Source organism: Cervus canadensis, chromosome 26, assembly GCF_019320065.1.
Source record: "Cervus canadensis isolate Bull #8, Minnesota chromosome 26, ASM1932006v1, whole genome shotgun sequence".
Taxonomy (NCBI): Eukaryota; Metazoa; Chordata; class Mammalia; order Artiodactyla; family Cervidae; genus Cervus; species Cervus canadensis.
This window is the reverse complement of record NC_057411.1, coordinates 27,910,730-27,924,756: the sequence shown is the minus strand read 5'-3', so window position 1 is coordinate 27,924,756 and position 14,027 is coordinate 27,910,730. Positions and strand designations below refer to the sequence as shown.

Sequence of the window (14,027 nt, the reverse complement as noted above, 5' to 3'; positions counted from 1 at the left end):
CTTGTACTTTATAAGTACAGCACATATTAGTTGAAAAATAAATAATTCAGCTAGTAGTAGTAATGTTAGTCACTCAGTCGTATCAAACTCTTTGCTACCCTGTGGACTAAGCCTATCAGGTTCCTCTGTCCATGGAATTTTCCAGGCAAAAATACTAGAGTGGGTTGCCATTCCCTTCTCTAGGAGATCTTCTTGGTCCAGGGGTCAAATCCGCGTCTCCTGCATTGCAGGCAGATTCTTGGTATAAAATAATATAGGGGTAAATGACATGTCAGAAATTGAAGTATAAGAATCCCAAGCTAGGACTTTTAGCCTGATCCTCTCCTCCACTCAAGTTTTCTGTATCCAGCTTTCCACCCCTCACTGAGGAACTGGATTTGTGGTCAGGAACTGTATGTTCAACTTAGACTTGAAAGAACCACATCATTCATTTCTGTTTTCCTCACATTGCAGGTGCACCTATTATTATGTCTTTCCCACACTTCTACCAGGCAGATGAAAAGTTTGTCTCTGCCATTGAAGGCATGCATCCAAATAAGGAATATCATGAGACGTTTGTGGACATCAATCCTGTGAGTACACACATCTTCCTGGTTAAAAAGCAGACATTTTATTCTTTCTATACGGTGTTCACCAGTTTAGCCCTGAGCATTCTTGAGAAATATATTGTCTTCCTTTCATTTACATATTCAAGTGGAGGGAACTCGGCTCAGTGCAATGTGATGCATAGTCTCATAACCCGGCCCTTAGAAGGCTAAGTTCTATGAAGCTAATATGCAGAAATATCAGCAAACCCCCTTTAACACAAAAGCAACAATGAAAGTTCCATCATTGGAAACCACTGGAATCAAACAAGGTAACCTGGATCTTCTTCTGTTGCCAAAAGAGTGGACCTGAACATATATATGCATTTCTTCCATTGGGCCACAGATCAGCAGGGTGAAGATATTCCTCTGCTTACTTGCTGCCAGGAATGTTTTAGTTGAAATTTAAATATATATATATAAGCATTAATCGCTTTTGGCAAAACACTTTATACAGGTGTTTTTGAGAGTTATTATATGACAACATTAATTTAAAGGGCATCAGATATACATACACTCTAATCCCATGTTCATAGAGGAGAAAAACTAAAAACCATGTTAAAAGGATATGAGTATCATTTCATAGCATGAGAGCCTCTCACTGTAGGAACTGAATGTGATATCGTCTCTCTTGGGATTCTGAACACATGCATCGGACGGTCACCCAAGACCAAACACATTCTTTGAGCACAGCAATTTATGGGCATTTCACTCATAACTACTCACTGCATTTACATTGGAGAAATTGGTGCCCTTATCTTCTTACGAGGGCTTCTCAGGTGGCTCAGTGGTAAAGAATCCACCTGCCAGTGAAGAAGATGAGGGTTCAATCCCTGGGTTGGGAAGATCCCCTGGAAAAGGAAACGGCAACCCACTCCAGTATTCTTACCTGGACAATCCCATGGACGGGAGACTGGCAGGCTGCAGTCCACGGGGTCACAAAGAGTCGGACATGACTGAGCTCCTGCGCACACACATCACATCTTACGAATAAGATCCGGTATGGTTTTCTCCCTTTTCTCTCTCAGCCATCAGTCAGGTCCTTTTCAGCAACCAAACTGTTCGCAGGTGCTTGTCACCAGGGCAAGGCATAGCCCCACACCCTTGGTGCAAAGGTGGCTTGGCCATGGGGGATGATGCTGCATCTGCCCTCTGGCCTCTGTGGGGTGGGCCTGGCTGTGCATGGGCACCATTCTCTGGCTGTGACCACACCCTCCTCACAGTGGTCTGACCCTCTGCCCGCATACCCAGGCCCGACAGTCCAGCTCAGTCCAGTCACTCAGTCATATCCGACTCTTTGTGACCCCATGGACTGTAGCACACCAGGCTTCCCTGTCCATCAGCAGCTCCTGGAGATTGCTCAAACTCATGTCTACTGAGTTGGTGATGCCATCCAACCATCTCATTCTCTGTCATCCCCTTCTCCTGCCTTCAATCTTTCCTAGCATCAGGGTCTTTTCCAAGGAGTCAGTTCTTTGCATCAGGTGGCCAAAGTATTGGAGTTTCAGCTTCAGCATCAGTCCTTCCAATGAATATTCAGGACTGATTTCCTTAGGAGGGACTGGTTGGATCTCCTTTCAGTCCAAGGGACTCTCAAGAGTCTTCTCCAACACAGTTCAAAAGCATCAATTCTTCGGCGCTCAACTATCTTTACAGTCCAACTCTCACATCCATACATGACTACTGGAAAAACCATAGCTTTAACTATACAGACCTTTGTTGGCAAAGTAATGTCTCTGCTTTTTAATATGCTGTCTAGGTTGGTCATAGCTTTTCTACCAAGGAGCAAGCGTCTTTTAATTTCAGGGCTGCAGTCATCATCTGCAGTGATTTTGGATCTGAGACCCAACAGGGTATCTGTTAAATCTCCTTCCTGCCCAGGTCCTCTAGCACTTTGCTATTCAAAGTGACAGCATCCTGGGCTTCCCAGGTGGCTCAGTGGTAAAGAAGCTGCCTGCTAAAGTAGGAGACGCGGGTTTCATCCCTGGGTCAGGAAGATCCCATATGCTGTGGAGCAAGTAGGCCCCTGTACCACAACTACTGAACCTGTGCTCTATAGCCCGAGAGTTACAACTACTGAACTCACGCGCTGCTGCCACGGAAGCTTTTGCACTCTAGAGCCCGTGCTCAATGGCAAGAGAAGCCACTATAATGAGAAACCCATGCACCGCGACGAGAGAGTAGCCCCAGCTTGCTGCAACTAGAGAAAGTCTGTGCAGCCACGAAGGCCCAGCACAGCCAAAAATAAGTAAATAAACATAAAATTATTTTAAAAAACCCCAAAGTGACAGCATCCTGCCCAATCTCAAGCCCCAACCCAGACCTACCGAAATCAGAGCCTGCATTTTAACAAGGTCCCCAAGAACTCACATGCATAGTAGAGTGTGAGAAACGTTGGTCTCCCAGGCCCCTCACCCAATCCCCAGTTCTCATTCCATCCTGGAGAATAGTTGTCGCTTGTCCCACTTTGCCTAGCAAACATGGTGGTCGCTGCCCTGTTTATCAGAACCACACAGAAATGGTGCTCTATTGAAAAAACAACTGTGTGTGTGGTTTTAATAAATCCTAATGTTTTCTTTCTGCTTTTCTGATTTGCAGTTGACTGGAATTATCCTAAGAGCAGCCAAGAGGTTCCAAATCAACGTTTATGTCAGAAAATTAGATGACTTCATGTGAGTTTTGCTTCTTTCTGCAGAGGCAGAGGGTGGTTTTGCTACATTCACTTTCTGGTGGGGTTGCTGTCGGGAGGGGTTCAGTGCACTTCTAAGTCTTTTCACCCTTGTCCTTCAGGGATGAGGCACCGTCAACTTTTTCATGGGCTGCCTTGGTCTCGGAATTTACTTATCTTATTTAAGCAAACATGTATAGAATTCTTTGCATGAATCAGCCATTGTTCTAAGTTCTTTACATACATTAACTTATCGATTCCTCACAATAACCCTGTGGGGCTTCCCTGGTGGCTCAGATGGTAAAGAATCCGCTTGCCAATGCAGAAGACCCAGGTTCAATCCCTGGGTCAGGAAGATACCCTGGAGAAGGGAATGTCTACCCACTCCAGTATTCTTGCCTGGATAATCCCATGGACAGAGGAGCCTGGCCATGGGGGTCACAAAGAGTTGGGCATGACTGAGTGACTAACTTTAGTTCACTTCATTCCCATTTTATAGATAAGAAAACTGAGGCACAGAGAGGTTTAATAACCTGCTAGAACTAGAATTCACACAGCTGGTGAAGCTACAGAGGCTGTTCTTACCCATCTACTAAGCATTTTCCATGGGCTTCCCTGGTAGCTCAGCTGTAAAAAATCCACCTGCAACGCAGGAGACCCTGGTTTGATTCCTGGGTCGGGAAGATCCTCTGGAGAAGGGATAGGCTACCCACTCCAGTATTCACGGGCTTCCCTGGTAGCTCAGGGAAGGCTAGATAAGGCATATCTATCTATTATATAGATACCATATAGATATGGTAAAGAATCCACCTGCAATGCAGGAGGCCTGGGTTCCATCCCAGGGTTGGGAAGATCCCCGGAGGAGGGTATGGCAACCCACTCCAGTATTCTCACCTAGAGAATCCCTGTGGACAGAGGTGCCTGGAGGGCTGTGGTCCGTAGGGTCACAAAGAGTCAGACATGACTGATTGACTAAGCACAGCACACGGCAAACATTTCCCACACCATGACTCTGGTTCCCTTCCTCCCTTCCTTCCTTTCCACTGCTCCCACCCAGGGCCAGCCATGAGCTCTCCTGTGGGTGATTTAAAACTCTGTGGAGTTCAGTGTCCCCCCACACCATCTAAAAACCACTACTTAGTTAGGATTCCTGAGTACAATCTCCTGCTGAGACTTTTCAGTGGAAACTGAGAAAATGCTAATTATGATTTAATGGTGAATGAAAAAACTGGATCCGAAACTGTAGTATGTATCTATAGTATCATATTTATCAATTTTTTCTGTCTGCCTGACTGTCAGTCAGATTTCGTTAGTTTCCCCCATTGAATCTGCCAGATTTAAGCCCAGGTGTTTTGCATCTTTCTAGGAAGCAAGTGTGGTTTGTAAGAATGTATTTTGTGTGTGTATATAATTTAGTAGTTATGATCTAGAGCCTTAGAATCAAAATGGAACTACAGTCCTGGCTCCAGCACTTCTTCATGGTGGCTCCAGGCAGCTTACTGTTAGCCATCATTTCCTCATCTTAAACCTGGGGCAGTAACACCTCTGCATGTGAGAATTAAGATGTGTTCCCAAGACGCCCGCTGCAGAGCTGGTGCTTAGTAAGTTGCTCACTAGCTGATTGCTCCAGGCTCTTGGAAAGACAATACTTGGTAGCCTGGTTATAAAACATTCTGAGGAATGACAGCATTGTTCTGCTGGAGCTTCCCCTCCCATAACTCTTGGGAGTATAGTTATCATTTTGATGAATTTGCTTTCAGCATCTTGTGCTTAGGTGAAGACACTTTCCATAAACATGCCACACTTCAAATTGCTAGACTGTTTGTGATCTGATTGTTATGTGTTTGCAAAGGTAAGAAGGCTGCATAAATTCTGGGTAATTTAATGAATAAGTGTGCTGGAATTTTCATATACACTTGTCTCATCAGGCCAGCGTGCCATCGTAATGAGGATGTCTATAAAATAATCTTTTGTGTTGTTTTTATAGTGAAACAGGAAACATTCAAACCCTGGTTTTCCCAGTGATGTATATCAATGAGGTGAGTCCTGGGAGGGAGCCACGGGTATGTTTCACCTGTGGAAGCTTGGGGACCTTCCATTATGGTGTCTGTGATTGTAGCTATGTGTAATTTTAGATGTGAGAAAGGGCAAAGGTGATTTTTTAAAAACCTGTTTGTCCTCAGAAAATTTCTGTTTATATGTTTACATGAATCTGTCTGTGAGATTTGGAAATGACAGACAGAAATTTCCCTTGTTAAGAACATTATGTGGGTGAAACTTCTTTCTGGAAGCTGGTTGTGTAAGAACCAAAATGTAAAGGTGATCAGTTTACCATTCATTACTTGAGAAAAAGAGTGAAAAAGTGTGAGCTGGTTGAGAAATGATTAAATAAAATGGGACACTTGCCCATTGATTGCAGTGGTATGTGGTTGCCTTATCCTTCATCACAGCATAGAAGTCTTTTCTACTTTCTGATAAACAAGCATACATCATGAATTATAGGAAACAGATCCTGTTCAAACAAAAGGAGTTTCTCTGAAGAAATTTCTTTGACAGTGTACCCAGAGAAATACTATCCCTAATTGTTAGGCATAAATTGAAGTTTTATAAATAAAGCTTATTCTGAAGGCTCAGAAAACACCTACCCATTATGTGAAACACCTGTGATAAATTCTTCTCTAAATCACATATCACATTTACTATAGGGATATCTCCTCAATTTCCCTTCTCTCTCACCCAGTTTTGAGGGAAAAGTTGCAGGATTTTCCTCCTCAAATTCTTGACTGACCTGGCTTCCAGTGTTAACAGCAACCTTTTTTAAAGTTTTGTGATTTTTCTGTCTTCCATAAAAATATTTTTTCTTTGCAGAAGATTTAGTAACAGAGCTTAGCAAGAAAAGACAAATTAAAAATGATTTCTCACAAGACCTGAGCCAGACTGATAAACTGTTTTTAACTTGCTTTATTTTCCTCAACAGTGTGTTATAAAAATTGTTTTCCAAAACAGCCTTGTACAAATAATCTGATGTTTTGCATTTTGTAAAAATAACACATGCTCTTTCTGGAACTCTTGGGGAATTAAAAATGACATTTAAAAAGTGAACTGCTTAAAAAGCAAGCCCCTCCCTCAGAGAAAAATGCAGGTGACATCTGCTTATGTTGCCTCATATTTTTCTGGTTTTGATATTACAAACTTGAGACCATACAGTAGATTGAGTTTGATATCTTTTTTTTTTCCACTTAGCATTGTATTGGTAGCCACACTGATAAACTTTTGAAGGGTTTGTGATTACAGTTCTAAGACAAGGCTTTTATTGTTTCATAGGAAAAATTCAGGCAATATTTACCATTTATAGGACCTATTTGCTGTTTCTCCTGGGTCATTACTGTTATTGTTTGTGGGGAGTGCCTTGGAAGTAGGTCTTTGTGAGAGTGTGGAAGGGCCCTGTTCTGCCAAGTTGCAGCATATCTGAAGTCCCCTCCACCTGAACCTTTGCTTTGACTTTTTGCTAAAGACTGGATTGCATCCAGGGAATGATGGCGTGAAACCTCGTGCTTTTGCTCCCTCCCAGAAAGAACTTGACTTTTCTCTAGAAAAGTAAAATGTTAGATCTGGAAGTGATCTTGGAGATTGCTCTCTCACCCCTTTTTTCCAGAGGAGACTCTGATGGGCCTTCACCTGCAAATTGAGTGTAAATTAAGCCTAAACTCCCAGTTGTTGCTAATAATTGTTATAGCATTAAGCTCTTCAGATACCTCAACCATGACAATTTAAGGTGATAATACCTTTGCCTTTCATCCAGAAAGTGTTATTCTAGAATAATTCCTTATTTATCAATACCCTGTGCTGAGCGCTGAAGAATTGATGCCTTTAAACTGTGGTGTTGGAGAAGACTCTTGAGAGTCCCCTGGACTGCAAGGAGATCCAACCAGTCTATCCTAAAGGAAATCAGTCCTGGGTGTTCATTGGAAGGATTGATGTTGAAGCTGAAACTCTAATACTTTGGCCATCTAATGTGAAGAGCTGACTCATTGGAAAAGACCCTGATGCTAGGAAAGATTGAGGGCAGGAGGAGAAGGGGACGAGAGGATGAGATGGTTGGATGGCATCATTGACTTGATGGACATGGGTTTGGGTGGACTCTGGGAGTTGGTGATGGACAGGGAGGCCTGGTGTGCTGTGGTTCATGGGGTCGCAAAGAGTCGGACACGACTGAGTGACTGAACTGAACTGAACTGAACTGTGCAATTCTGGTTAGCCTCAAGACTTCTCCGAATACTCTGTGTTGAGACCTCTGGTCCCGATAAGTATAGCTAACTAAGAGAGAAATGATACTTTCCACATGCCATTTGTTGGAGTATTTCATTCATTTATTCATCCAATCAACTGACATTAATTGAGCACCTACTGTGTATGGGGTGGTATATCCACCTTTTAGTTGACTGAAATAAAAGTCTTGACTTTAGGAATACTTCACAGTCAAGAGGAGACAAATAGGTAAATAGACAGTTACAATGCAGAATGTGAAGACAATGATGGCGGATTTTAGAATGTGAGATGGAAGCTCAGAAAAGAGGCCTTGAATGAGGCCTGATGTGGCCAGAGAAGACTTCTGGAAGGAAGTTATGCTGAGCTGGACTTTGAAGGATGAGCTGGAGTCTGATACAAAAGAAAAACTGGTATCATGTCAATATTTCCCCCGCCTTTTTCAGGAGGAGGAAATACCTCCTGGTATTATCTGAATATTTTCTCCCTCCTTTCCCCCACCAATCTGGAGTAAAACATGCCTTCAGCAGAAAAGAGGAGACATTAATGACTAAGTGCCCCCTCTGGCTATTCTGACTTATAAATGGATTTTCAGTATCTCTGGTTTGCTGACAGGAGGACGTACCCAAATTATGTTTAATGATCTGGAAGAAAGAGCCAAAAGCTTTACCCCCTGGATATTCATTAGTAATCAAGGGAATGCTATTTTCTTGCCCCTCTCCGCAGAGTGTTCTCATTGATAAAGAGACTGCAAGTCGACTGAAGTCTGTGATTAACACTACTCTGATTGTCACCAGCATACCTTATATTATCATGGCGCTGGGTGTGTTTTTTGGTCTGATCTTCACCTGGCTTGCGTGCAGAGGACAGAGATCCACGGATGAGGTGAGCAGTGGCTGGAGGAATGTCTGCCTTACTAGATTATGTTCCCTGAGGACTTCAGCTGTGCTTCACTGAAGGGGTGTCCGAGGGCTCATGAGGGTGGACTCTGAGGTTTGGTGCTGGGCACAGTGATTTCATGGTTGTGTTACTACTGAGCCAAATGAGGGGCAAGGGAAGTGTGTCAAAGATGGAGGGGTGATGGGATAATACTGTTCAGTGTTTCAGACTCTCTTGTTGGGACTAGAACCCCTGGGAGTAAGGATTACATCTTTGAAAAGAAGAATATATAACAGCTGAGCACCCAGACTTTGGTGTCAGCGTGTCCAGGTTCAAATCCCAGTTTTGACTCTTAATAGCTATGTGACCCTAGAAATCATGCCTCAGCTTCTCCATCTGTAAGATGGGATAACTGAGCCTCACTTAGGAATTTTTTGTGAGGACTTGATGAGACTTTAAACATAAAGCACTTGGCCCAGTGTAAACATTTAGTAAGAGCTCAATAAATATTAGTTATAGGAAAAAACAGCTCCGTAATTACAGAGCAAGGCAGCCAGGGATCTGCTTGGGAAGAATCAGGAGATACCTACCACTGAGTTGTTACTGCACAATAAATGGTGGGCATGGGGGAGTGGTTCCTTTTCTGGAGGGATGGGAACATCCCCACATGGATGGGATAACAGTCAGGTTGGCTTCCCAAAGTAACCAACAGGCCAACCCAGGGGTCTAAACACCTTCAATGAGCCTTTCTTAAATTCTCACCGGCTTTCCAGTTGGCAGCAGAGGCTTTTTCCCCTTCTCTCTTCACCGCCTCCGGTAAGTGTCTGAGGCAAATATGAAGTAGGAAATGAAATAGGCTGAAACCATCTAAATCATGTTAGCTCAGATTTCCGTCTTCCGCATGCTTCCAGTATGCCTCTGGACCCACACCCATCACATTAGCGTGAATTAGGGGTGAGGCAGCAATCTTTCCATTTCTATCTATGGATCTTAAAGTCACTGTAAAATGGATCTTACTGCTACAGACACAGATGAAAGCCCACGTAAATGTCATGACTGCTCCTACAGTTAACCATCTTCACATATTCAACAAGGAAACAATTATTGATCACCCACCACCTCCATGACATGGTTCTCTGATGGGTTTCCACTTGAAGGAGGCACATTAAATAATGTGTGATGAGGATTATGTTTCACGTGGACACTGGGAAGGGTACCTGCTCCAGGGGCAGGGTGAGCGTGTTAGAGCAGGCCTCCTGGAGAGGATTAGAGCTGAAGAAGATGGAACACGAGGAAGCAGGCCAAGAGAAGAGAAGGTGAGTGGGACAACATCCTTCCTATCGTTTTCTCCTCTTTTCCACCTTCCTCCACCCCCTCCCCAAACCTTTCCTATCTGGGGAGAAGCCGGTGACGTGACCGCCTGACCCCACTGTCCTCTCTCTTCTGGTCTCAGGGAACTGCAGACGAAAGAGCGCCCCTCATACGAACCTAATCCAACCGTGAGCCGTGCCTGGGGAAGGAAGCATGTGCACTGTTGTGACCTGGGCCATGATGACGTGGGGCGACCATCTGTGTCCTCACGGGCTTGTCGCCTGCTGAGACAGGAGGAGGACACCCCGTGCCGGCGTGTGATGAGCCCCTTCCAGCAGAGGTTCAGGAACAGGCTGACCTGGTTGGCCGTTAGGATCCTGTGGTCCCTGACAGATTGTTTTGTTTTTCATGTGTCTAGCAAGTATTTAATAAACGCTTGTAATTTTTTGTTATTGTTGGGTGCTGGTAGCTCCAGAAGTTTGTGACCACTGTCGTGGTTATAACGTCTTTGCATCACTTGTTAATGCTACTTGGTCTAACCTTATTCAGTACTCTTCATTCACCAGACTTTGTGCTCAGAATACATAAATATTACTTTAGGTTGTATTCCTCCATCCATTTCATCCACCAAACAGAAGTAAATAAGAGTTCGGAATGCAGGGTAAAATGGTAAACATCATTCAGTAGTATTCAAAGGCATTTAATTTCCTCTTTTGAAAAAGTACATATTGCCTTTCTTGTGAATCTTCAGTTCATAATTCCTCCAGGATGATAATTCAGTCTTCTGACCAACTTTCACCCAGGATAGGAATCAAGCGGGGAAGGGGTTGGTGGGGTGGTCCCCAGGAGTTGATAGTGATAAGCACCTGAGGATTTTTGACTTGTACTTTTGTGAATTGAGAGAATGCATAAATAATGTTGGTGAGGACAAGTACAGATGTTTCATATAGAATAGAGTGCTAGTTATGACCTTCGTGGGTAGTTTTTTTTTAGTCAGAATGATCTTGATGTGGAAAGGTGTTTCTGGGAAAATGTAATCAGTAAATGATTTTTTCCCCCCAAACCACCCTTGCCAAATACAGCTGTGTTAACTACAGTACTATTGAGTGATTATTTGTAAAATTATTTATCAATGTAGGAAATCTATCTATCCACAACCTAACTTACACTTAAGTTTCAGGAAGTCTTACTGCACTAAATACACATTTCTTCTGGGGCAGTCTTCTTGGGAACTCTGAAATTGTTTTTATGAGTTGTTCTCTCCTCAGATTCAGTTCCTTCTGGTGTTTTGTGGCTCACTATCACTCACTGAATAGAGAAAGATGTGCCCTGCGCTTCCTGTGACAATCGTTTTGCTGACAGATTGATGGTGTTTTAAAATAATTGCACAGGAAGTACTTTTAAGAAAGGTCACTTGGTGTCAAAAGCAGAGCCACCTGTCTGCAGAAGACCTCTTGACTCTCAATGTAACCTGAGTTAGGATTGAGAACGATCCATTGTCACAGAATTCAAGCATATTTAAGGGCAGTTTCTCTGATTCTTAATGCTCACCATTCATTTTGGATTGAGAAACTTGTACAGTTAATCTGGCAGACCACACAGAGAACTTCTTAACAATTGAATCATTCTGCAGGATTTTTTTTGTTTAAAACGGGATTTCAGTGTAAGCAAACGAGGGAAAAAAGCCACAGATTTCACAAATATAGCTTATGATCCCGGTATGGAGGCAATAAATCATTTCCTTGCCCCAATTTGCCTACTCTCTACACTAAAGCAATATGTAATGTTTCCCTTTTTTGAAGGAGCAATTCATTAAACTCTCAGTTTCTCTATACATTAAGATAGAACCTATAGATACCCCAAATCACCAAAATGTGAGATGCTAAATTGAAGTTATTTTGTCTTTAGTAATGCCAAATATCTAGATGTTTTAATTCATCAACATTTAACTAGATAATTGGGACATCTTACTGTTATGCACCCACTTATTCACACAAACAAAACTGATAAGTCAATGCATACCCATTTATTCATTCTATTATCAAGATATAATCATCTGAGAGGAGGAAATTTTTAAATACTATGATAACAGTTAAAGATGTACACGTTTTGACTGAATCCCACACAGCCAGGGACCCCAAAACATTATTTTCATATGATTCTTAATAGTTACTTGGCTTAAAAAAATCACATTTGATATTTTCCTCCTAAAAAATCTGTGGCAAACCCATATGCTGCAGTCAAGATTATAGACTGGTTAAGAACGCATGTACCTATTTGGTTTTCAGTTGAAAAATAACAAACCATTCCTCATGATCATTTTTGTGGAGCTGTTATCCTAGACAGGCTCCCAAAATCTTTGTGACTGTCACAATCAAAGAATACCATGTCCTGTACTATGATGCTCAATTTACAGAGAAACCCAACACAGAGAGGTTACCTCCCTTCTCTCGGGGAAAACTGGGAGTTGAACACAGGACAGGAAATGGGCTTTGCCACTTTCCATTCCAGGCTTCTCCCACTAGACTTTATTCTAGAAAGATCACTAATGGTCAAGCAGGGCAGGTACTCCACAACTAACTTCTATTGGGGTTTTTACTTAAGAGAGACTAATTCTTTATTTCAATTGCTTGAAACGAGAGTTCTGTAAATGGTGACCTCCATCCTTGGCCCTCTAGTACTATCACTGGGATTAATTGCTTGTGACTATTAAAGAAAATGCTGCCCAGAATGTCCTTCCTGTAGTTTATACTGCTGGTTCCTTTCATGTGATTCTTGACATGTGTATTTCTACCCTTAATGCAATGGAATATTTCACTAATAAAAAACTTTCTATGAAATTGCACTGGAAACTGTATGTTATGTCATCAGGCATTCAGTGGTCTACGGAGTTTCATTTGAAAGGTGCTCTTCGCCCCGTGGATGGAATCAGGCCTGAGTCATACCCCTTAGGTCACCTCCAATTTGAGCTCAAACTGTGGGGGACAGTTATAGGCAGCCTGACAAGCCTCCCTTCAAGTAGGTCCGATGCTGTGCGTTTTTGCCTCGTCTTTCTCCAGAGCCCTGGAAGCCCCTCAGGAGCACGGGGGTTAATACTCCCAATTACTCATGCTCTGGGGCTTCCCAGGTGGCTCAGTGGTAAAGAATCCACCTGCCAATGCAGGAGATGCAAGAGACGCGGGTTTGATCCCTGGGCCGGGAGGATCCCCTGGAGAAGGAAACGGCAGCCCGCTCCAGTATTCTTGCCTGGAGAATCCCATGGACAGAGGAGCCTGATGAGCTAATGAGCTACAGTCCTTGGCGTTGCAAAGAGTTGGACAGGACTTAGTGACTGAATAGCAATAATAACTGATGCTCAACCAGAGTGGGCAGGAGTCAGCTGATAAGGGCTCCAGTCCTCAGAGGGCCAGTTCTCTGGCTCACTCTACGTGGTTCCTCAGCCAGGGTTGCCCAGACCAGAAACTGCCCCTGTTATCATTCCTTCATCCCTGGCCTCATGTTCCTTACATGTTCCTTACACGGCTGCTTCCAACCAAATAATCTACCTGTTTTAACTATCCCTATTCAGGTCTGTTTCCAGGTAAATGCAAACTGAAATACAGACAAATCCACCCAGAGGGCTCAGCAAGATCAGACAACTGTTGGAGAAATACTAGACCTTTGTGTCTGCGGACATTTGGACTGAAGTTATTAGCCCCCAAATTTAGATTATCTTTAAAACCTTTCCCATGCCAATAATACTGCAACTTATTTCCGAAGTCAGAGCCAATCCAGATCAACCATAACATTTAGCTCAGTGTTACAAACATCCTTATATTATTAAGGATACTTGAAAACCTCAGTGTATGTGCTTCCTAGGGACTCCCAAAGCTGATTTCAACTGGCTTAAGTCACAGGAGAAGTTGTGGGATCATAAATGTAAACTTTCAACGAAGTTTCATGATGTTCTGGGAACCTGACTTGGAGCTGAGGGAAGGCTTGACTAAGGAAGCAACATTTGATTGAGACTGAAGAAGAGGCAAAGCGAAAGCATTGCAGAAAAAGGTAACTAGATGTGCGTGCGCAGGAGCTGGAAGGAACATGTTACATGTGACTGAGATAATATTTGGCTAGAATTCAGAGAAGGAAGAATAGTGGGAGATTAGGCTGGAAAGAAAGGCAGTTTTATTGTGCCATGTTAAAGATTTTGTTACATATTGTATGATTCTACTTGCACCTGGTACTTAAAATAGATTCACATAGACAGAGTTTGTAAAAAGAGTGGTTACTGGGGGCTGAGAGAGTGGGGTTATTGGGTGCCCCCATTGTGTCTAACTCTT

The 14,027-nt window shown here is 43.0% G+C and overlaps 1 protein-coding gene across 1 annotated transcript in view; it reads left to right on the top strand.

The window, feature by feature from the left end:
* SCARB2 (scavenger receptor class B member 2) overlaps window positions 1-12,548 on the top strand; it is an 83,747-nt gene extending 71,199 nt beyond the window's left edge. The window contains exons 8-12 of the mRNA XM_043447914.1: window positions 454-572; window positions 3,183-3,256; window positions 5,240-5,291; window positions 8,245-8,403; window positions 9,851-12,548. Coding sequence (XP_043303849.1) covers window positions 454-572; window positions 3,183-3,256; window positions 5,240-5,291; window positions 8,245-8,403; window positions 9,851-9,889 — 443 coding nt within the window. The 3' untranslated portion in view covers window positions 9,890-12,548. The remainder of the gene's footprint in view (window positions 1-453; window positions 573-3,182; window positions 3,257-5,239; window positions 5,292-8,244; window positions 8,404-9,850) is intronic.
* The last annotated feature ends 1,479 nt before the right edge of the window (window positions 12,549-14,027 follow it).